The sequence below is a fragment of the Bombus pascuorum genome, chromosome 14 (assembly GCF_905332965.1).
Source record: "Bombus pascuorum chromosome 14, iyBomPasc1.1, whole genome shotgun sequence".
Lineage (NCBI taxonomy): Eukaryota > Metazoa > Arthropoda > Insecta > Hymenoptera > Apidae > Bombus > Bombus pascuorum.
Genome location: NC_083501.1, coordinates 4928483 through 4951918, shown reverse-complemented (window position 1 = coordinate 4951918; position 23436 = coordinate 4928483). Strand labels below are relative to the sequence as shown.

The 23436-nt window shown below is 36.6% G+C and overlaps 1 protein-coding gene across 1 annotated transcript in view; it reads right to left on the bottom strand.

Moving 5' to 3' along the window:
- LOC132913895 (homeobox protein Nkx-6.2-like) overlaps positions 1-23224 on the bottom strand; it is a 46890-nt gene extending 23666 nt beyond the window's left edge. Inside the window, exons 1-3 of the mRNA XM_060972547.1 lie at positions 22335-23224; positions 9134-9244; positions 278-486 (exon numbers count right to left, since the gene is read on the bottom strand). Of these exons, the coding sequence (XP_060828530.1) occupies positions 278-486; positions 9134-9244; positions 22335-23073 (1059 nt within the window). The 5' untranslated portion in view covers positions 23074-23224. The remainder of the gene's footprint in view (positions 1-277; positions 487-9133; positions 9245-22334) is intronic.
- Between the last annotated feature and the right edge of the window lie 212 nt (positions 23225-23436).

Sequence of the window (23436 nt, the reverse complement as noted above, 5' to 3'; positions counted from 1 at the left end):
GCGAGGAACTCGGATATTATTTTCCAATTAACCACCTAAATACTTACACAATTCTACGCAAGAAGACCAGTTAATATACACCAATCTTCCCGTAATCTCCTAAAGCAAACCCTACCGAAACCTATCAGAGACCCAAACCCACATAAACTCATCAAGAGTCCAGCCAAGACACACTAACGACCCTTTAATCGCCCTAAAGCAGAGCTACCCCTAAAAACAGACGAAAGAAAAAGAAGTAGAGAAAAGATGGGAGAAAAATCTCTCTGAACACTCTTACCTTGACTTGCGATTCGGACATGCCCAGGGCGTAGGCCAATTTAGCACGTTCTGGTCCAGCTAGGTATTTCGTCTGCTCGAACGTTTTCTCAAGAGCGAAGATTTGCTGGCCGCTGAACGTCGGCCTGGTGTGTTTCTTCTTGCCGCCCTCGTGTTCGCCGGTTCCACCGGAGCCTGTCATCGTTTGCTGACAACCCAGCTGTTGCGACACTGTAACATCGATATCTTCCAGGGATTCTCTTCTATCGAAGAGTAGCGATGGGCTCAAATACATCGCACGTACTGTGCAGAGGCGAGGCGATGGCTAGGCAAAGGAATTTGCCTCTGATTATTTCTGTTAGGCCCAATAGAATCTTAGAGATGAGCATGCGTATTGACCGAAATGAGTTTCTATGTTTATGTTCGGAAAGCATAAATTATATTCGATATGTAAAAGAATTTGAAATAATATTAAGTGTAATCTACGATAAATGAGGGAGAAAATAGTACAATGCATCGAAAGAATTGTTATAGAAGGTTGTATGATTATTTGTAATTATTTAAAAGTCTTCGAAACATCGTTTTCAAAATATAAAGCGAAAAATTTTGTCCGGCAGGAAGCTTGGAAACTATTGCATGTCACGCAAAAGAAAGTTTAAACTCAAAGTCATAATTTTATAAAATAAATTTGACAAAGAGCAAAGAGTAAAGTACTTGCGACGTACTTGAGCCCATCGCTATTCTCTTCGTCGCTCCAACAACATCGGCTCCCTTTCCAAGGAGTCGTTATTTCCATTCATCCGCCCGATAGTTTAAGAAAAAATGAATGAAAAAAAAAAAGATGTCGGCTACTACGAGCATCCGGTACAAAGAGAACAGAGATCGTTGCGGGTCGTTCCCAAAAAGAAAATTGGAGTCAGTGACGTTTTTCTTCGATTATGAGGATTTAATAATAACTTCGGAAGAATTAAGTTTAGGTTCTGGACAAATTGTGTTTAGAAGTTGGAGAAATTAGGAATCGAATTATACGTTTAGAATTTCGAGGAATTGGGAATTTGACATGTTTGTAATTTTGTGGAACATTTTACTGTTCCAGTAAAATTATCACGAAACTTATCGAACCAGTCGGAGTCGTGGTCACTTTTATCAAGCAATTAATCTTCATCAATTTTCCGTCATTCTTCTTGCCATGGTCCACGCGTTTCGTCCCCGACGATTCACATAGGCTATCGATAATTACGTCATAAATTTACATCTCGTTACACGCCAAAAATGTTCTGTACGACATATCTATTGAAAACCATCCAATTATTCCACGATAACACGTCACGATTGCAACCTTTTGCGGTATATTCGATCCTCCACTTCATTTACCTCGTCGACGTTAAAAACTCATACTAATCGCAAGAACATATTTATTTTGGTTATCGTAGAAATAAGCCGAGGAGCAAAAGTTTAGGGAACTAAATACGAAGGAACTTTTTGAAAGCAGAAGGAGAATTATTTTTAAACATAGGAGAATATCGGGACTAAAATATTTTTAGAGTAAGTGATAATTATACAATTTTATTATTAGATTGATCCACGTGAAGTGTCTCTTGGGAGTTTAAATTTGCCAGGTCAATATCATTAGTTAAATTTCGCTCTCTTGTCAATTATTATATACCAAAGAAGAAAATCTCGAGAGATCACGGCGAACGGAATAATTTTTTAATTTTAATTTTTTAATGGCTAACTTTACCAGTTCGTACTTTTACTTGTGTTTCTGACAATTACAATTATGGGACAAATAAACAGGATGAAGCTAAATACTGCTCTACATGGAAACAAAATTTTACTAGCTAATAACATTAGTTTAAATATAACGTAAAGGGGCTCGTGTAGACAAATGGTCTCTACACACAAGGAAATTTTTCTACGTTTATTTGATTATCCGAATCAGACATAATATTCGAATGCAAACTCTTCAGATTCTTGTTCTTGCTTTAATTACAGAAACTCGAAATTTTCTAATTTAAGATTTTCTTAAAATCGCTACCTACAAATAGATGGTATTTTAATAATTGATATTGGAGTATCACTATTTTTTCCAATTTGTACATTTCAAATAAGAAATATCATCATGACGCCATAGAAAATCGTCCCACTAGAAAAAAGGGGAGATTACGGTTTAATTTGACGGAATAACGCGTTTCAAGGGTTAAACACTTGTGCGATAGACCGCAATGATGGCGTCTCGACGGGTGTTGGCACGTGACTGCCACGTGGGTTCGCTGTTCCGCAAATAACCAGACTTTGTTATCGTTATCCTTGCCTTCACGGCTGATCCTGCTTACTCCTGTAGGGATACAAGATCCTACGGAATAGATAACGCCGTTGAATAGAACGACACGTGACAGAGGGTGAGATTGGCCTGGAATTATCGCGACGGAAACACGTTCACAGACGATCTACCGCGAAAAATTGTGATTAGTATGTATCTTGGGGTTTCTAGTTGATGTTGCGAGGTAATAGCCTGGAAAATTCGCAGGAAATCGCACGAGCATCTAATTGATAGGGATACAGAAGAAAAATAGCATTTTCGGAAAGTCAGTTGGTTGGACTTTGGTAATTTCGAAGGCTAATTGTATTTGATTTTTGGAAATTTTAATTTCTTTGTTTTGGGATTTTGGGAGAGTTTGGTGTTTGCAAGAGCGCGGTAAGATACGGCCAGCTGGTTTTCAGTAATTTCGACGAATACACGGCCGAGCTAATTGAACTAAACTGTAATTTAATTACGGAATTTAATTACACTGTACTTGAATTACATAGCAATTACGTATATTTACGAGTAATTACATAATTCAAACTTCTCAATTAATTACATAATTCGAACTTTTCCAATTAATTCTATCGCTAATTACCGTGATCACCAGCGTAATTGAATTACTATGTAATAGCATACGATGTAATTGAATTACTTTGTAACCGTAACTCATGGGTTAAGTCGATCGTAATTCTGCCCAATTCTGGATAAATAATGGTTGGAACAAAGCTGTGTTTTTTCAGTGGCGATAGACTTTGACTGTGAATTTCATTGTTATCCATTGTATCGAGCGAGACGAAGAAAAATTGGCGATTTTACTGGCTTCGAAATAATGTTTGCACATACGTAGTTATTAATAATGATATTTTTATGTCAATAGTATTTATAACAATATAATTTTCTACGCTCGAGTCTAAAGCAAATGATCAATACGGTGCACAGCGTGAAAAATATAATAATTAGTAATATTCTCATATCGATAACATCGAAATATAACAAATAATCCAAACAAACGACCATTACAATTTATTGTAGCACAGAACAGAATTATACTTTTGATATTTCATATATCGTTTCATTTATACTCGTCCTGTAGCATTTTACGTATTTCCATTTCTATTAGATGCATAAACATTCTCACTGTAATAATCGCAATTTAGCACGACGCCCTCGGTGCAACCAACCCTTAGTGGAAAATCAATCTTGCTCCGTAGAGATGACAGGATGGCAAACGACTGACACGCATAAATTTCCGCAAAAAGCGCACGGACTTATCGAATTACCGGAGCAAGAGAAAGTTGGTTGGCGTGAGTTTACGCAGTTTCTAAGTAGATGAATAGGGGATATCGCGTGAAACGTGTAGCTCGATCGTGAGTAGAGGGTGGAGAGTGCGGTAAGCAGCTCATTAGAACCCTCCCCGCCGACTGGCCATTATTGCCTCGTTCCGTATTCCGTTACAAATTGCTTTATTAAATTAAAGTCCCACAACCCATACTGTTGTGACGACCCTACGCCTCCTCTTTCCCTTTCCAACCCCCTCTCTGCATCTTCTCTTTGCATCATCCCCCATGTGCCGCGTAAACGCGTCTGACCGCGTGCTGCCTTCTATCCTTGAACCCTTCTTAATTACCATACCAACAATTTGACTTAATATTTTTCCTTTGCATTCTCATTTTCTATTATATCCGTACAAGGTGTTCGTACGATATTATCTAGTTTTTAGAATTTTTGTTACATATTTTATTAAATACCAGACTTCTTAATTATCATACCACCAATTTTACGCAATTACCATGTACTAACAATTGTACTTAGTTACCATACGCTCGTCATCCATATTCTACTTAAAACTACTACTACTATTCTCTCGTGCTTCTCATTCTCTGAACATTTTTCATTTCACTCAAAATATTTATTTCCACCACTAAATCTTTAACATTCTTCCGCTGAGCAATTTAATTTAAAACTACCCCACACTCCTTTACTTTTCATTCTTTCAACGTCCATAGAAACCATCTTCCTCCTTTTCTCAACATTTTCTACATCAACGCTTACCAACTCATATTCTATTTAAAACCACCTTACCCTTTCTCTCTATTCCTTCAACATCTACCACTTCATCAATCGAACACGTTCGTCTTCACTACCAAATTTCTAACATCCATCTCCCACTAATCGATTCAATTTGAAACTATCACACTCTGCCTTACCTCTCATTCCCTCATCGCCCATTGGACCTATCTGCCTACTTCTTTCAACATCTTCTACTACAACACACGCCATTCATATTCTACTTACCTCGTTCTTTGCTTTTATCCTTTCAACGTCTATCATCACTCCACCCACCCAAAACATTCATCACCACCGCTAGATCCTCAACATGCATCTGCCGCTAAGCAATCCCATCGTCGAGGCAATTGAGAAGGTCCAGGTATTTAATAGAAATATAAAACCATTCCCATGGATGTAATATAAACGTTGTCCCGTGACGGTCGTTGAAGGATCAGCACGCGAGGTCTGTGCAACCGATCGACCTAACAGCCTGGAATATAAAGCACGTGGGTATCGACACGGTGCCTTTATATTTCCACTCGTAACTCAAGTCAGCGAAAGAGAAACAAAGCGATACGCGAGCAAGGGAGAAACGGCAGGAAGAAAACGATAGAACAGGGAAGAAAGAGCGTGGAGTACACCGCAGATACGTCCATGCAGTTAAAATATTGCCCAGAGTTATTCACGTGAGTGCGGAAAGCAGGGGCTGGGCCTCGCAGGGATACGAGGGTTGATATTGAATATGATATTCCGGATACCGTGGCGGACCACGGCATACCCTCTTATATTCGTCCCACAGTGACATCCGTGGCCGACACGACACGCTGGAACAACACGCGGCCCCGTTTCCACGTCCACGCCCATCCACGCGTTCCTGCGTACTTACATGCCCGGTATCCTCTCTGTCTCGTCACCCTTCTTGCTACACACACCCCCTTTAGCATCTAGTTTCGCTGGATTAAGTGCCATACACACGGCGAGACTTGTTTCGTATTGCTCATGGAGGGACGATTGGTCCTTGGATACAGTGGCGTGCAGAAAATTTCTGGCTAGATATTTCTTTCGCTTTATATTGGAAATTCGATAAAAGGATTTTTACCCTTATTTGCCATAGACGTCGAAACTTACGTAACTACCACAGGAGACTGATAAGGTTTATTGCATTATCTATTCATTAGTATAGTGCGGAATACAAATCAAGTTCGAGTGTTTTTGCTTCGTACATTAATAACGAAGAGATCCGAACCTGAGTACGCGATAGCAAACGTATTGAAGATCTTTTCTCTGTAATTATTTACTGTCATGGAGAATGTGAAGAATGAAAAAGAATAAAAAAAGGAGCGGTTTCGAGGAAGTTCCGTAGTGGTTAAGAATTAAATAATATTGGGCAAAAGAGTATGACGAGCAAAAGAAAACAGTATAACACATGAACATTGTAGTGTTAACGTTCTTTAAAATACCGATTCGACGTACAAGGTGTAACAGAAGGCACAGAACTCACTTCGGGAGCTGATCATACACCTAAAAACAAAGAGGAAGATTCGTATAAACTTGTGTTCTATCTGTCTTCGTTTATGAGATATAACGAATTTCCTGTTTTGATTTTATCTAATTAACTTTACGAAAGATGTTCAAATCGATCATCTTGCATTTCAGGACAAGTCTGTAGACGTTTTGTCGTGGAGTCAGTCTGAATAGAGTTCCTGGTTTTTCCCGAATTTGTTAGAAACCTTCTTCTTCTATAACGTCTCCTGTATGTAATAGATTCGTTGCATCTTATAGACGAAGACAAATAGAGCATATGTTTATACGAACATTTTTTATTGTTTTTAGGTGTACAATCAGATCCCACATATTCTGTTACACTCTGTATACAGTGAAAAGTATATCTGGTCAGAAATTTTTGCACACTGTTGCGTAGGTAAAGATAACATTTGAACAAACTATTGCGAATATCTTGAACAGATTTTCATAAACGAAAGTTGTGTATATCGATGAAAACAATAGTTAACTCTTCGACAGCATATTATCCATTCCCCGTGATAAAGATTAATAACAATTAAATTAAAAATTCCAAAATTAAGAGATCTGACCTTAAATTATTACACTCTCTAATCATCCAATGATGCCAGTTAAAAACTAATAATGTTTAACGTAAATAAAAAAGCAGTAATTCAAGATGAATACAAATTGGTCTTAAAGACACCTTCGGATAAGTGCCATTAAGCCTCGTTCAATTTCGGAATGTTGGAGCGATATACGTGTCCCTATCCACATTCCAAAAGTTTCATTACGTAAATTTCCTGTTAGCTATCTATTTGATATAAATGTACAATTTAAACCTTGCAAATATGTATATTTCTCGTTTGCATATGGTTTATTTGTCTGTACCTATGTCACAGTTCATGATGACTATGTGCTAACTCTGAGATGGTGTGTAGGGTGCTTTAACTTTCGCTCGGTCTTCTTCTGCTCGTAGAACGTTTTCATCCCCTCGAAACAGAGGCGGGTTTTTGGTTTGGGTGGTGTGCGTGGCTGGCACATGTGCCACCGGCGGGGCTTGATGTATGCTCTTGAAAGGGGATGCTCTTTCCACCGACGTCACGTGTTCTTTCACTTTGTGTTTCTGATTTTTCCGCTCTTTTTTTTTCTCTGCGGCTGCCCTTAATCGCTTTCACAAATCGCCTGCGGCCTCCGAATCTGCCCTCCAGTTGGACTTTTCGCGAGTGAAGCGATTTTTAGAGGGTGAAGGTGAAGATGCGAGCAGACGATGATGGGAGAGAAAATTCCGAGGTTTTCCTATTCTTTTCGTTTCTACCGCGACAGATGTAGTATAATTTCAATCTACTGTAAACTATCATCATATGATAGTTTAAGTTAGGTTCAAGATACATTTTTAAATCAGGATGTTCAGGGAAAGTTCGAAGAATCTGGTATCTTCTCTCTTTTTAGCGATGAGAGGAACGTTAAGTATCGATTGGTATTGTCAAGTCTGCACAAATGATCACAGTTTATTACAAACTCTTCTTTATACGCAAACGAAACGTCGCACGGTATAAAATTAATGCTAATACGATAATTATTTAGATTGTTCTAGGAGAACGTTCTACAGTCGTACAAGTCGTACAGTTTTCAAAGAAGTTTACGTGCTAGTGAATTGCTATAGCGTACAGTAGAGGTGTGAACGTGAGGATGCCTGACTCTTCCTACTAGGCACATTGATTAATTTTCTGAAGAATCTTCGAACAGTATAACAGTGTCAATGGCAATCCTCGTATGTCCCAAGGTCGTAACGTTCAACGAACGCGTAATATCTGAACAGTCATGGTCAGTGGCGGTCGATATTAATTTCTATCATCGATATTTTCCAAAAACTGTATTTTCCAAAAGAGTTATGTATTATAATTACGATATTCTTATCGTAATTACAAATACCATACAAAAATCTACCGTTCATATGTATTGAATTAAAGACTTAACAAAAATAGAGGAAAAAAAGGGAATGGAAAAAAGTAAAAACGAGGTGGTTGAAGTGAAAAAGATTGGATTCAAAACATTGATCGGTGAGGGTGCTAGAGATATTTCTCTGCCCACGGGATATTTCGTTTCGGCCGATATTAGTACAGATTTGACAGCTGCTCGTGTTTGCTTTTGCGGCGAGGAAATCGGTTGACCAAAGTGAAGAAACACGTGTCGCCGGGCCACGCTAAATACCGCTTCACAGATCTAAGAAAACAAGTTTTTTATTCGTAGACAGGAGAAAAAATTGAAGACGAACGAATTGACGAAGGCTTGGAATTTAACTCCAACAGTTTTTTCCCTCCGAAGCAAATATTGGAACTCAAGTAGAATTAAGATGATCTACATACCTACTTTATTAGGCTATATTTTACGTTAGATCAGTTTCCATATATATTTAGTGTTCTGTATAGTGTTTTACTCGTTACACGCCACAATAAGGATAAATTAACGAAGGGTAGGAAAGAGTAATTAAAATTTGAAAATATCCGAAAATCCCAGAAATGCCACGCTTCTTTTAAAATTATAATGTTTTTTTAGTGAAATTAAAAATATTCCAAAATTTCAGAAAGATACATTTTTTCATTGAAAAGTACCTACGTACAAATGAATTCTGTTAATTCATTTAAAAAATAACCGCATATTTTAATTAAAGGAAAAAATACTAAAAATTAAAATCTTCTAATTTCATATCCTTTTAGGTATCTATTAAAAAAGTTTAGAAAAGAATTACCTATGTTTCCTTGTATTTACAGTCTTACCGTTCAATGATAGACGAAAGAGAATATTCCAGCAAATACGAGAAAGAAGTCTGTTTTCACGGAATTATGTTTTTTCTGCGCATGTTTTACAACATAATGCAAACATAAAACTCTTCCACGTTACGACATTCTGCTTGTTATCCTATTTGCGAAACATCGCGAACAATCTCTGTTCTAATACATTGGAACGAAGACTATATTTGGTAGTAGGCGAAATATATATCTCGGAAAGGAAACTCACGTGTGTGTAGTCTTGCTCGCCATCCCAGGGGATCACTGACTAATCCCTGAAGACCTGGCCAATAGACAGCAGGATGCCGTGGCTCCGTTCTTTGTTGGAATTGCCCGATACCTGCATTCAAAGCAAACACGCCATGAACATACGCGTATACATAGATAGCATCCTCTCTTCTTTAGTTTGCTCGCTGCATTTCCCGCGTTTCATTCTTCTTTATCTTTGTCGTCTATCTTGAGATTCTCAAATATTTGTAAAATTCTTAGTATTTAGAAAAATGTAAAATTGTGAATTCTTCTGTGTTGGATGTATGGTTTCATTTAATATCTGATGTATAAATATACAGAGTATATATGTATATAAAGAAAGGATAATACAATAGAACGATAATACCAAGTGTTAATTAATAAATCGAGAAGATCTTCTGGATTATGGACTTTTCTCGAGATATTCCCTTTTACCAATTATCGTAATTTTATAATTAAACATAAATTAAATTATCAAACATAAATTATGTTGCATCGCAATAATACACCGAGATACAAAAAAGTTGAATGGAAAAATAGCATTTCCAGAGAGACGCTCTTTTCCGATTTAATATTTTCCAAAGCACAAAGAAATATCGAATAAAATCGAAAAGCGAAACATCAAAGAATATCCTTAAACCAATTATTTGAATACGATCAAAGTCGTGTCATAATTATCCTGCCATACACAGTCATATAGGAAATAATAACAAATAATACCTGTAGAGGTACATGAGTCAACGTTTTGAATCGGGAGAGACTCGTATTATTGTGCCTTGGAATACCAACGTTGTTTTGGTTTGCTAGTTCAAAGGTAAACGAACTCGGAACGAAACATTATCGTCGTTATTTGTAATCGTCAACAGGAGTTACATTTCAACTTTCTATAATAACACCGGTCGATATAAATAGACGAACGTGCTCTCTAGGACAGTCATTACGAGTCATTATAGCGAGACATACAGTCGACTAGCGAGCATGGTGTTGAACAGTAGCACTGAGCGAGCGACGATTACGACCGGTATACACTATCTCTGTACTTATACTTCAAGTGATTTTGATATAATCGACTATTACAATTTTATCACTCGTCTCTTTAATAAACCAAGCAACACGTATAATAAACCACCTCAAAGTTTTAAATGATACTAAAAAAAAAAAAGATGAAACGAAGTCTGAACAACAATTATAAACAGAAAAACAAAATTGAAAAGATACAAGTAAAATACACGAATGTGTAATTTCCTAATTATACAGCTAATTATAGAAGCTCAGTTAACCCTCTTTTACGAAATAAATTCAATTTTCTGAAATCATTTCTGTTGGTCAATTTCAAGTGCAATAAATAAAATAAATAATTTTAATAAACCAACCAACACGTTTAATAATAACAGCCTCATACTTTTCTGCTTAGAACGTCTTTAACGTTTTCTTAAAATTTAATAAGCTGGCAAGTAGCGTGTAATCTTGTAACAGAATTCTAATAACGATTATTTTATGGAAAATGTAACAAGATGTCGTTTAGGATACCGTGGTGATTTATGTAGCCGAATGGCGTGACAATATGACAGCAAGAAATTCCAACAGGAAAGTGATGTTATTTATATCCCCTTCGCAGTTCCCTATATCTTTCAAAGAGATCGCGCCAACGTCGGAGAACCGCAACGCGACGCGTGTGGCCACGAACAATCCAATCACAAGAGAGGTTTCCACTCTCGCAAAAACTGTTTAACCCCTTCAAACCTATCGTCGAAATTACAGTTACTTTGCATCGTTCTAGGCGGAGGATCGTCTATAAAAATTCACGTTTATACGAAGTTTTAAGTTTGCATTGTAAAATTGAAATCTACAGGGTGTTCGTACGATTACTTCGCGTCTAAATATCTGGAAAACAATACGTTCTCGGCAGAAACGTTGAATACTAAAGTTTTGCCGTTTCGAGGAGAAAATAAGTCTACTATTCTATTTATTTTTCTCCTTTTTTTGGGGAGCGTCTCTAAAGATATTTGAAAGTCAACTTTCGTCTTTCAAGTGGGAATCACGCTTTTCCTTCGCGGATTTTTATTCTATGTGTAAAAAGAAGACACTTTTATGCACATGGAACGTTCTTTTATCAGACTTCATTTTAAAAAGATATTTTAATAAAATACATACTGCTTTTGGTTTTGCTATTCCCCAAGTAGATGATGGGAAAATCAAGCGATACGAATGGAAATTCTTCAATTTTTCTAGACATTATTAGCTGATAAGGGAAAATCAATAAAAATTCCACTCTCTTACGTTACTTTTTTATTACCCAAGGAATCACAGTAGTTTCGCACGATCTTCTCAAGATAGCAATCGTAATTACTATAAAAATCGTAATTTGAAATTATCTTATATTTAAAAATTCAATTGTAAAATTTTATTTCTATTTAATAGAATTCTAAAAAAATTGGATTATAAATATTAACAAATTTTATTACAATCATCTATTCATTTTATACTTTCATATCTTCGACCAGATCTTCGAATACTCGAATCTCCAAATTTTTGTCAATTCATAATTCGTATAAAATTTTAAATACCTTGGTTTCCGATCGTTTAGATCTTCAAATCTCTACAACCTTCTGAATCATCGATCCTTCGAATAGAAAATATATTACCAAAAAACCCATCTTAGATTCTAAAATTTCTCGAAAGCTCCTTAATTTTCCTGCACGGCAACCTGACACGAAACGTGTTAACCGAAGCAATTACAACCGGAAGACCAACGACCGTAATCACGCTTTCACAAATTACTCTGAACCCTTTTCCTTCGCTCTTAACCTAACCACCCAACGCTCGCTTTATATCAGGTTTATAAAATCCCAGTTGGTAATATTGTTGCATCGGTCAGTCGTTAATCGTAGCTGGTACAATTCGAAGAAAAATCGTACGGTTCTTTCTTTCTTTTTCTTTTTTTTTTCCTTTCCTTCACGAAATCTCTTTAGTCGTCTACCAATAAAACGTTATTTCCGTTTTTAGTGTTCTAGCGGTTCTCGGTTCAAGAAACCGGCGCTGGAAACGCAACGCGTTCGAGATACGATCGTTACCCCTTTTGTCCGTTACGTTCCGATCAAATAAAATTTATTGAATCGTAAAAACCAGGGCGATGCTGCATGCTCATCAACAAAAATATTCGGCATCGGTGTCGTAACTGCTCGTCAATCGCCGGGCTCACTGATTTTAATTGAACCTCCAACGGAGATTTTTACGGGGCCGTGCGTGGTCTGGGAGTTTGTCAGGGAAAATCGGTTTAGGGAATGTCGAAATGATTTTGGAAGAAGGTGACCAAGTGAGCGGACTAGCGATCGTGGTTTAGAAAAGAAAGTTTCATTAATAATTAATTTTACAGAATAAGATTATGTTGGCTATGAAACTCGTGGCGCAACATTGTATTTATTGTAGCATTTATATAGATACTAATTAAATTGGATCCACGTACATTGGTGGCCATAAGCTCGTGTTAGCACATACCGCGATATTCAATAGAAATTGAACGCTCGTCGCTATTTTCACTTTTTAATTATTTTATCGTAAATCCTATGCTCCGTTCGCATTATACGTGTCTTATGACGTAAAGTAGTAACTGTAGTTAATTTGGGACAGTATCCAATATGGATGTAATATCTGTACGGAACGCTGCAGTATCTCGGCAAGTAATTAACAAAATCAATCGCCAACAGCGTAAGATGGTTTGTTAAAAGCAAAGGACGAGCACATTCACGTTTGAGCTTCACTTGGAAATCTGTCGGTGAATGCAGTCGATCGTTGTGTTTGAAAGCCTATAAAAGTTCTATAGAGGAGTTAAAATAGTGAAAGTTTTTAGCGAAGACGAGTTAAAGAATATTACTTTTGCACGATTTGTCACTAAACGTACCTGTTTCTGAGTGTTGGAAAAAATGTAATTAAATTTATATGAACGTTAAATTTATTTTCTTCTTAGTATAATTATTATTCTTTTGTCAAAATACGTATGTACCTAATACGGAACACATCGTGTGTACGTAATATGTAATGTGTCAAGGATGCTGCATTGCTAATAATAAAGATACAAAATTATATTTATCCTGTTACGACAATTGCAAAAGATAATAGCGAAGAATAGGTTCAGTTCGCTATTTTCATTAGAAACACGAACAACGTGCTTCTAAGGTACGTCATTCACGCGTTCAACGTGTAGAAGACAAAGAAAATTAACGTAATGCAATACAAGCTTAAAGAATGGAAGATATTTGTCCATTTGTCATCTTTATTTAAATAAATATTCATTCTTCATAGTAAAAGTAAAATTGAATTTAAACTGTTGAACTTTAGCTCATGCGAATATCTGCTTTACTCTAATAGCTGAGATTCCATAATTCTGATCATCTGATCATCCTATATCATGCAAAAAGAATACGTATACAATTTTCTCAAATTCACGACCAAACATTTGCTCAACATAGAAAAATCAACGATACGATATTCGACAATACTCAAACAAGCAGCAATAACATTTTTTAGGAGAATTCGTGGTTGAACCTATTACGATGGAAAATAGGAAATAGAAAATGGAAATAATATTCGGCTACGTAAAATTAAAGCGTTGCTTCTGTTTCGAGTGAGACGGAACGGGGGTGAATTATCGCGAAAGCAGATGCAGCCACGCCGGAAGCCAAGAGGTGGCTGAATGAACACACCGACGCGTATCGAACCTGCGCATTTCGTATTGCGCGACATGCATTGCTCGCCCATTTTACTCGGGGGCGGGATACATGTTTATACAGCGTGCTCGATGAAAAGCGTACTCGCGACATTTTCCATCCTCCTGGTAGGGAAAATTGTGGCCCTATGTAGAGGGTTAATGAACGGTCGTTTGCTGTTGGAATAATTTCCTTTGATTAGGAGAAATTATCACGCACCGTTGACCGCAGACGGTATCGATGCGTCTCGTGATATCCGAATTTTCTTCACCGGAGACGTATTCACGTTTTCAGACATGTTTAAAGAGAGATACAATCGACACCATCGTGCGAAATTGTCGTAGGTGAAAATTGACGAAGCGTTTATCATGCAGTTCGTGATTATGCTTGTCATTCGTTTGCTGTCACGTTATTTTCTCTCCTTTGTCCTTGTTTCATTTATTTCGTCGATTTATTCGAAAAACTCTTTGGTGTATACGATGTAAAAAAATAGACGAAACATTAGAAGCGTAAATTGCGAGGAAAAATAAACGTAAGCTTTAGACGCATGTATCTATAACAGAAGCAATGTTAGGAAACGTTATAATAAATGAGAGTTGATAAATGATAGCGTTAGTATGGATTGCTATACAATTAAAATAGCCATATGCCACATGGTGTCTTTCAGAATAGAGCAAAGTGAGATTCTTTAAACTTCTAGGAGGAGCGTTTGGAGAGAATAGTCGCTTGTCTTGCGATATCTTACAATCAAAGATAATATCAAACGTTATGCCTATACTGTTCAATGATTGAAGAGTCAAATCGCTAAGAATCGGGTGATAAACGCGAGAGAAAGAAGCCGCAACGTTTGTCAGCAAGTTTAAGGAATTTACATCGAGTATTCTCAACTTTGTAACCATGCGATTTGCAGTAAGGCGGTCAGATAATACAAACATTCCGAAATGTGTCTAGACAGTAGATGGTAGAGAAGAATTCTGAGCGTGTTAGCGTTACAAGAGAATTTTGATACTTTGCGAGTAAGCCCTAGAGATTTAAAACCACGAGATGTAATTGCAGCGAGACGCGAATGGCAAATTTAAGGAAAAAATAATGCCCACGTTCTTAACACGACTCAACGAACATAGTAGTACACTGTTTATGGCATAGTTAAAAAATTGAACTACTCTTTCCGTGGCTAAATCTGACTATGTGGCATTGGGCTAAATTTCAGATAAGAGAGACAATTTGTCGTTGCAACAGCGCTCAGGAAACCGGTCAACGTAATTCTATATTAATTAAACTCATTAACGACTATAAACGCAATGGTAAATTTTGCTATGATCCTAAAATCATCCTAAATCCCTAAATTTTTTAATGCAATCTGAAAATTAACGCATCGCAATTTTTTCCACGAAAATGGATGTCCAACTATCGTTTCGTACGAATGTTAACGTACTATTTCATTCTGTAGATTAAACAATTTATTTTCCCAACAAATCCTACTTCTTTTTGTCGAATCAAAAAATTGCAACAAATGTTTATTCTTCTTCTTTCTCACGAGCAAGGGAAATATCCAATTATATACAAAGCGTTAATTAAAAGATCGTAGATGGGAAATGAGAAGAAATTTTTGTTTTCATCCCTAATATCTATCCTTAGTCTCATGAATTACCAAGAGATGAGATCCTCCGATAGCTTTGAATAGCGTAAACGGACGAACTCGATGGCCCTTAAAACCCGACCTTGTTCGTGGCATCGTCAGCCTAATTCACGAACTCATGAACCCTGGTCACGTGCCCCTCTCGTTCGTAAAATGTGTTTAGTATTTCTATGCCGCTCTTGATGGCCATGCTTTTAAATTTATGGTATTATACTTGGTATATAGGTGTGTGTGTGTGTGTGTGTGTGTGTATGTGTGTATATACGTATACGTGTCGCGATATCATTAATAATGGACGTACCGAGCTCGATGAACCCTTCAGTGTTGTGAAACACCCTCGATTCTCACGTTCCCCGATACAACATCGTTAAAATGGCGAAATAAGAGCAACAGGGCGAAGCTTGCCCAGATTCCGCTTAGAATTTTATCTTCCATCTGTTTTCATAATGAAAATCATGTAAAATTGACTGCTATAGAATTACGTAGCTGGATTTTGTACAATTTAATTTGTCATTGCAAATACAAAAATAGAAGACTTTTAATAGGAAAATAGTTATTGTCTTGTAAATTATAATTTATACATGATGGAGTAGTGGGGTGAAAAATAGCTTGCATTTCTCGAAAACCCACAGTGGACCTATCGAAGGAAATAAAAACTTTTAAATACGACGTTCTGCTTCGAAGAAGATTCAATTTGGATATTTTTCAACACGGGATTTTGCTTTCGAGAAAATTTGATAAATCCTGGCTGTGTGAAATTGTTAACAAACAAAAATTCTAGATTACCCACTAGAATAGATATACACATATTAATTATTAAGAAGGAGTTTAATAGTATAATATGACATAATAAGATAGCAACATAGCGTAATAACTAAAAGTTGGATGTAAAAATATAACGTGGCGTAAGAAACTAGAAATAAGAATGCGATAGCCATGAGCCTAAAGTACAGATAAATTATGATTATTATTATCATCATTATTATTATATTATGAATGCAGAACACTAAATACATATGTACGTTCAAATATTTTAATCTGACATTTATTAATCGATGGTTAGAAATCTTTCTCTCCGTGATTGAAACGTGGCTTTCCAACTTGGCGAAGGATCGAGAGGTCGACTTCAGATCGCAAACTCGCCTAACCGAATCGGATAAACGCGTATACTCGCGCGAACCGAAGTTAGCGTATTTCCGGTTAACCACCTGACGACGGTGGCCAACTTGGCTAGGGATTTTGATCCTGTGTTAACTCACGAACAGGTCAATTGTACTTTACAATAGGAAACGCTGTTATATTGTATATAAACTGGATAGAAGCCAAGAAAATTTTTCTCCAAAATTCTATAATGCAATTTTACCTTCCTATCGCTGCGTCATTTTATCTTATTGGCTACTATTATGTTATCTATAAAAGAAACGAAAATAAAAGAAAATAAGAGAGAAGGTAGGGCAGATCTTAAACAATGTTCACGCGGTCTTTTTAAACTATAGCCGGTCCCATTATGGTGAATTATGAGAACGATTGCTGGAGATATTTGAACGTCCGCCACGGGCAAAAGTAGCACAGCAGCCGGATATAAATCGCGAAAGATTCTTTCGGGACCCCACGGTAGCTTTTACGGGTGCCACGCCGTGGATTTCTCCTTTTATTGGAAGGAAAACAATTTTATAGTGTCTACAGTGTTGCTCAACCGCGTTACGTGCCCCGGATCGTTCTTACAGAGAGCTCTATCTTAATTCTACGACATACTTACAGTGATGGACAAAAGCAAGTTTAGATGTAAAATGAAAGATTTAAAAGAAACGCACCATCGCTTTGCAAAATGGATTTACATTTAATAAGAGCAATGACTAAATCAGAAAATACATAACTGTTATCCGACTAACTGTATATGTAAGTATTCTTAGTATCTAGCAGGTACCTCTTTTACAGAGTTTTTATAGAGGTATATATATATACATATGTTAATTTTCGTTTTATAAGCAAATAATAGAATGCACAACATTTTTTGTTTTATATTATTTTGTTGAATTACGTACGATCAATAGAACAAAACATAGAATGCTTCGCATAGAACATTATTTCCTTAGAAAACGCGAGAAGCTTTTGAGTCGACTTAATGCGTAAGAACAGATTCAATTTTATGAACTTTGAGCGTGTGATTGCGAGAAAGATGTAAGTACGTGTGAGTTTCAAAATATATAGCAAAGCCAAGTCCATTTCCAAGCTGTTAGGCCACAACTAGATAAAATAACGATAAACCTAAATTTCCTCTTGCAAATATCAGCTTCTCTAATTAAATTTACAATTAATTATTACGTCATTCGAAATTTGTATTTCCTACAGCACTTTTCAATCGTCGAATCCTTTGAAATTTTAAAATCTTAAAAAAAGAGAATTATCGTGGCAAAATTTTGTTTTTAAGGATATTATAATTTAATTATATTCAAAGATAAATTTGACGCTATTGCGGACGATATATTCGCCAGGATTGAATCGATATCGATGCCGGCCACGAAGTGAGAGCTATTGGAGGAATCTTTATGAAGTGTTTACGCTTTAGGAAAGGTTTGAAGGGGACCTGGCCCAGAAACGTGTACCTAATGACATGAAATCGGGTACTTCGGATTCTAGCCAAGCTCTTGTACCACTTACATCGAACAATATGGCTAAATTTACGCTTTTACGTGCTCTTAGAGTACCGTGTTACGTGACTCAAGCACTTTCGTATCTCCTACATCGAATTCACCTTACAAAATCTCCATTTCATTTGAATCGATTTCATTTTAATCTATTTTACTCTGAACTAGTTCAGTGTTCGTCAGTCATCTTTAGATTGTAGGCGACCCATAAAAGTTTGGATTAAGTTCCTCAATTTCAGGACTCTTCGTTTTCATTCACATTCTACATTTTACACGATAAAGATCATCAGTGGCATTTATCGCGTAAAATATGGAGCATAAATCGAAATTTAAGATATAGATGGAAATTAAGCGAGTTAACCGAATTCTCAGCTAAATTATGTGATTCTTTAATTTCAAAACACTTCGTTCAAGTTCGCACCCTATATTTCACACGATAAAGACAAGATCAAGTAACGTAATTGAAATTTAATCTAAATTATACTGCTATCATCCGTGAGCTAATAATTTCAATGTGTTGAACTCGTTAATTTATATAATTTGAATCGTAAATGTTTCATTTCTCAGTAAGAATTTAATAAGAAATTTTATGGGACAGTCCAATTCATCGGACTTTGGAATAATGTGAAAATTTTATAGATGATAGTGTGAGTTGGAAATGCTGGAGAAGATTAGCGATCAGAAATTAGTATCCTTCAGATTGGTAAGCTAGTTTGGTCATACTTTGGGATAGCAGTATTAATTATCTGTATTGCCGGAGATTTAGTTCGACGAAGCTTGTGAAATTTATTCAACGACTTCGTTTAGATACTCAATTTTTGATAAGTATCGTTAATTGCTATTGAAAAATATAGCGACGGATAAGTACGCTGTGGCTGTAATTTCTTCAACATTGTTACATCATTAAGTAGCACTTTACTTTGAATTGTTTATATATCTTTTGTTATTATGTGTATTCTGTAATTTACATTTTCGAACTATCGAAAGAGAGAATCAAAATTATTAACGTAAATAAATCACGATGTATTTAACGAAACAATAGTTGCATAGAATAAATCGCGTATAAAATATCGTAAATCCATCAAAATTCGATGTTAATGTTCTTTAATCATTTTGCAATATCTTCGTATTAGAAGAGTGAAAAAGGGAAATGCAGAGATTCTAAATAACAATTTCATAAAAATATAATCGAATAATTTGAAAAAATAATATATCCATTATTCGTGCTTTATTTTATATTACAACGATAATTATCTCTTCGCGGAGATTCAAATTGATAATTATTTGTGTAAATAAAAGGAAGAAGAGACGAATAAAAGCAAAGATCAGTCAGGATGTCGATCGATTTTCCAAAATTACACGAACGTAAACAGACGTGTATATCGATTTTCATTTATAACTTCCAAATGAATTACTTTTTATTAAAATTATATTCTTCTAGTTTCAATAAGCAGTAGAAATTTCGTTGAATTTACGATGGCGTTCGTCGGCCGTCAGGTGTAACGATTCGCAATCGCCTGGGAAATTATTCGAAATTCACTTTCGTTTCGTCGGCGAAGCGACACGAACGGGTCTCGTAAATAATTGGCGCTTTAATCATTTTAAATGCACGGATAATCCGGGATCAAGTTCAAGATAGAGCTCCAGGACAGATACAGATTATTGCTCGTGCACAGGACAGAGCGGTATTTGCGCAAGACACGTTTAATTTCAACTGAAACAATTTAACGAACAACATCCTTAATACGAATCTTTCACTTTAAATCACAGAATGTACAACAAAATCCTCGTGAATGATGTAAATTTATGAGAATGTACAGGATGAATTATTCGAGTAATTAGAAAATTATGGCACGTTGTTTGATAAATCGGGAAGATTCTATAAAAATAAAAAAATAATTTTCATAGAAAAGTGGAGAGAAATGTCTCGACAAGATTCGAACCATTCGCATTAAATTACATTGTATGATTAAACGATGAAGAAAAGTTTGTAGGAGCAGGAAAATGGGTTAATTGAATAATATCAAAATTATAACACGTTTGTTTGAAAATTGAGAAAGTTCAAAGTCTCCGTTACAGGAAAGTTCCATAGAAAAGTAACTATCGCAGAAAAATTCTGTAGAAAAATAACTTCTGCAGGAAATTTCTTACGTACTTTCTTTGAAGATAGAAGCATTTCGAAAATATCGTAACCTTTCGTGTTACATTGGAAAATATACAAAAAATACTTTTCACGAATAATACAAAGATTTATGAGAACATACAGAATGAATTACTTGGGTAATTCCAAAATTATGTTATGCAAAATTATGTATGTAAAGACAGTGTTATCGTGAAGAAATCACTGTAAATTTTCTTCGTTATAAAGTGATGTTACTTCTCCTAATACTTGGTGTTGCGTATGCACAATATTATGTTTTTACGAATTCTTAATTGAATAAACGATAAATATATTTGTGTTTTTAGTAAAACTGACCCTAATTGGGATGTGTTATATCTTTGTTGGCAAAACGCGAAGGAAATAGTATTTCTACCATATGTAGTAATTGGTAAAGGGAAATTTGTTCTCGTAACGCAAAAAACATTTCATTAGAAACATCGAAAGTGTTAAATCTTGTTTGCAAAGAACATTAAACCTTCACTTGTTATAATACGACTTTTTAATACTTCTTGTTCCTTTATTTTTGAAATAAGATTTGAAAATGGGATAAGATGACAGATTATTGATAATATTAGTAATTGCAAACATCGATTGACATTTAAGCCGAATGAAATATCGTATAAATCTTTAATATTACACGAGAACAGAATCATTTTTATTCTTCGATTGTCGACACGATCGATCATACCGCCGGTCAAATTATAAATCTGCTGCCGCTGGCGTTTTTGATTTTATTGAAATTAATTCGCACGATATTAATATCCGCGTTGTATAAAATTGGAATAAAAATCGTGTAAAATGAATCTTGCACGTTCTTCCCATGAAATTCTTTTCAATTATTATTCTAAGTTGGATACTGTTGTTCTCGATTGAATTTTTATCGTTTAATATAATTTGGCGATCATGGTTCGCAAATCATGATTTGCCTTTCGCTTAGACAAATTCTATGAATACGTGTGTATTATACGTCTCCTAAACATCGACTATTATAATCTTCTTTCTTGTTTAATACTTTTATATCTGTCACATTCACAGTATCCTGTCTACAATCTTTATCTATCAATTTTAAATCTTCCAAATTCCACTTTATATAATCTCCCCACAACAAAACTATTTCCACACCTATATCCTTCGTACTATATTATTTCCCTATACTGTACACCCTAAAATCTTCGCCATCACCTAATTATTTTCACAAGTATTCTCACAGTCATACCTCGCATCGATTAATTTAAAGATTTGCAAACACGAACTTCTGTAAACCTCTGCAAATCAAAATAGAATCAAAAACAGGTTGGAGAAAATAAATAAAAATTCTCATCCGACAATATCCTGCGTGCATACATTATACTTCCCTGCGCTATGCACTGGTACAATTAACTAGGACAATCTTTTCTGAAACTTGTGCGTATCATTAAAATTCCCTCCTCTTACAATCCTTATCGATTCTGAAACCTTCCAAATCCCAACTTTTAACTTACAGATCAGCTAATAATGAAACTATTTCTACGTTCTATTTTGTTCTCTGCTGTATACGCTTGGAAATATATTTTTCACAGGTACACTCCCATTTCCATGTCGATCAATTCAGAAATTCCAAACCTTGCGAAACGTTCCAAGAAACATAATAAAACCAACGGAAATAAGACTGAAAAAGACTGGAGAAAATAAGAAAAAATACTCATCTAACGATATGGTAGTGAATCTCGCGTGTGTTCTACTGTGCAATTAATTGGCCAATTCTTCCTAAGATTTCTGTATCTCTTACGTTCTCCCAGTTCATAACCATTATCAACCCCAAAATTTCAACTTACAAATCTCTGTACAAAGGAGCTATTGCTGAATCTACATCATCTATATTATACTGTATACCCTATACTGCCACCTCCCTATACTCCCTCCCTCATATCGAGGAATTAAAAAATTCCAAAGCTCTCGGAACCTTCTCAGAAATTCAATCAAACCAACAAAGATAAGGCCGAAATAAAAGTGAATTAAGACTGGGGAAAATAAGGAAAAATACTCACCCGACGATGCGGTGAATCCCGCGTGCATGCCGTACCTCGGCGCGGTCATGTGTTGGGGGTGCGGCGTCGGCTGGAGCGCGGCATGTGTGGCGGACACAGGCGCCTGAGGATGCGTGGCCGCCGGCCGCGACAATATCGTGTCGATGCCATGCGGATTGCTTCCGACGGAGGTGATAGAAGTGGCAGGACTATGTTTCCCACTTCCAGTGGGTGAAGCCTGCCCTTGAGTGATCGTAGACAATGGAACGCTGATCCTGGGCAAGTGAATCCCGGCAGCTTGTTGTTGCTGTTGATGATGAACCTGCTGTTGTTGTTGTTGCTGTTGTTGCTGCTGGTGCTGCTGATGTTGCTGATGGTGACTTCGTTCAGCCATAGAGTGCAACGCTGCCAATGGCTGACTGGCCAACATGCTTCCACCGGCGGCGCTCAGATTTAAAAATTGGAGAACATGAGGGGCGGCTGCTGCGTGAAAATCGTGCAACCAGGGCGGTCTAGGAGGCGGTGGCGAGTGGCTGGATGCAGGAGGCGGCGAACACGAGCCCAGAGATGAACCCGCAGACGAACTTCTGTCGCCTTCCAAGTGACTGTTCCGTCTGTGAGCGTCGCTCAACGACGACATGTTCTCGCCTGGCTGCGCCTCTGGGCTCGAACGAGACTGCAAGTCCGTGCAGGGCTCCGTGTCCGTGCAGCTCTTACCACTTGTGTTGTTGTTGTTATTGTTGGTCAGAGAACACACCATCTCGCACCACGCATAGTTCGGCAATGAGCGGAAAATTTCGGCCGGGACTCGAAACCGGGGTTTAAACGACAAGATCGTTTGCAGATGTTGGGCGGGTCGAGCACTTTGGAGCGCGGTCACTGGTATACACTAAGCATAATCACTCACGATTTGGCGGTGGACTGGTTCCTCACCGATCACTTTCTTGCGCTCCCATAATGTGGTTTATTTGGTTTTTCGAAATATTAGCTGCAGGATATTTTAGAATGTGTTTTGTAGGGATATTTCTTTTTAGGAGGAGTTAGTTTTTATTATTATTATCATTGGTGTTAGCTTTATTTAGCACGTGTGGCCACTTTAAGGTTCTCCAGAGTCCAACGTGAA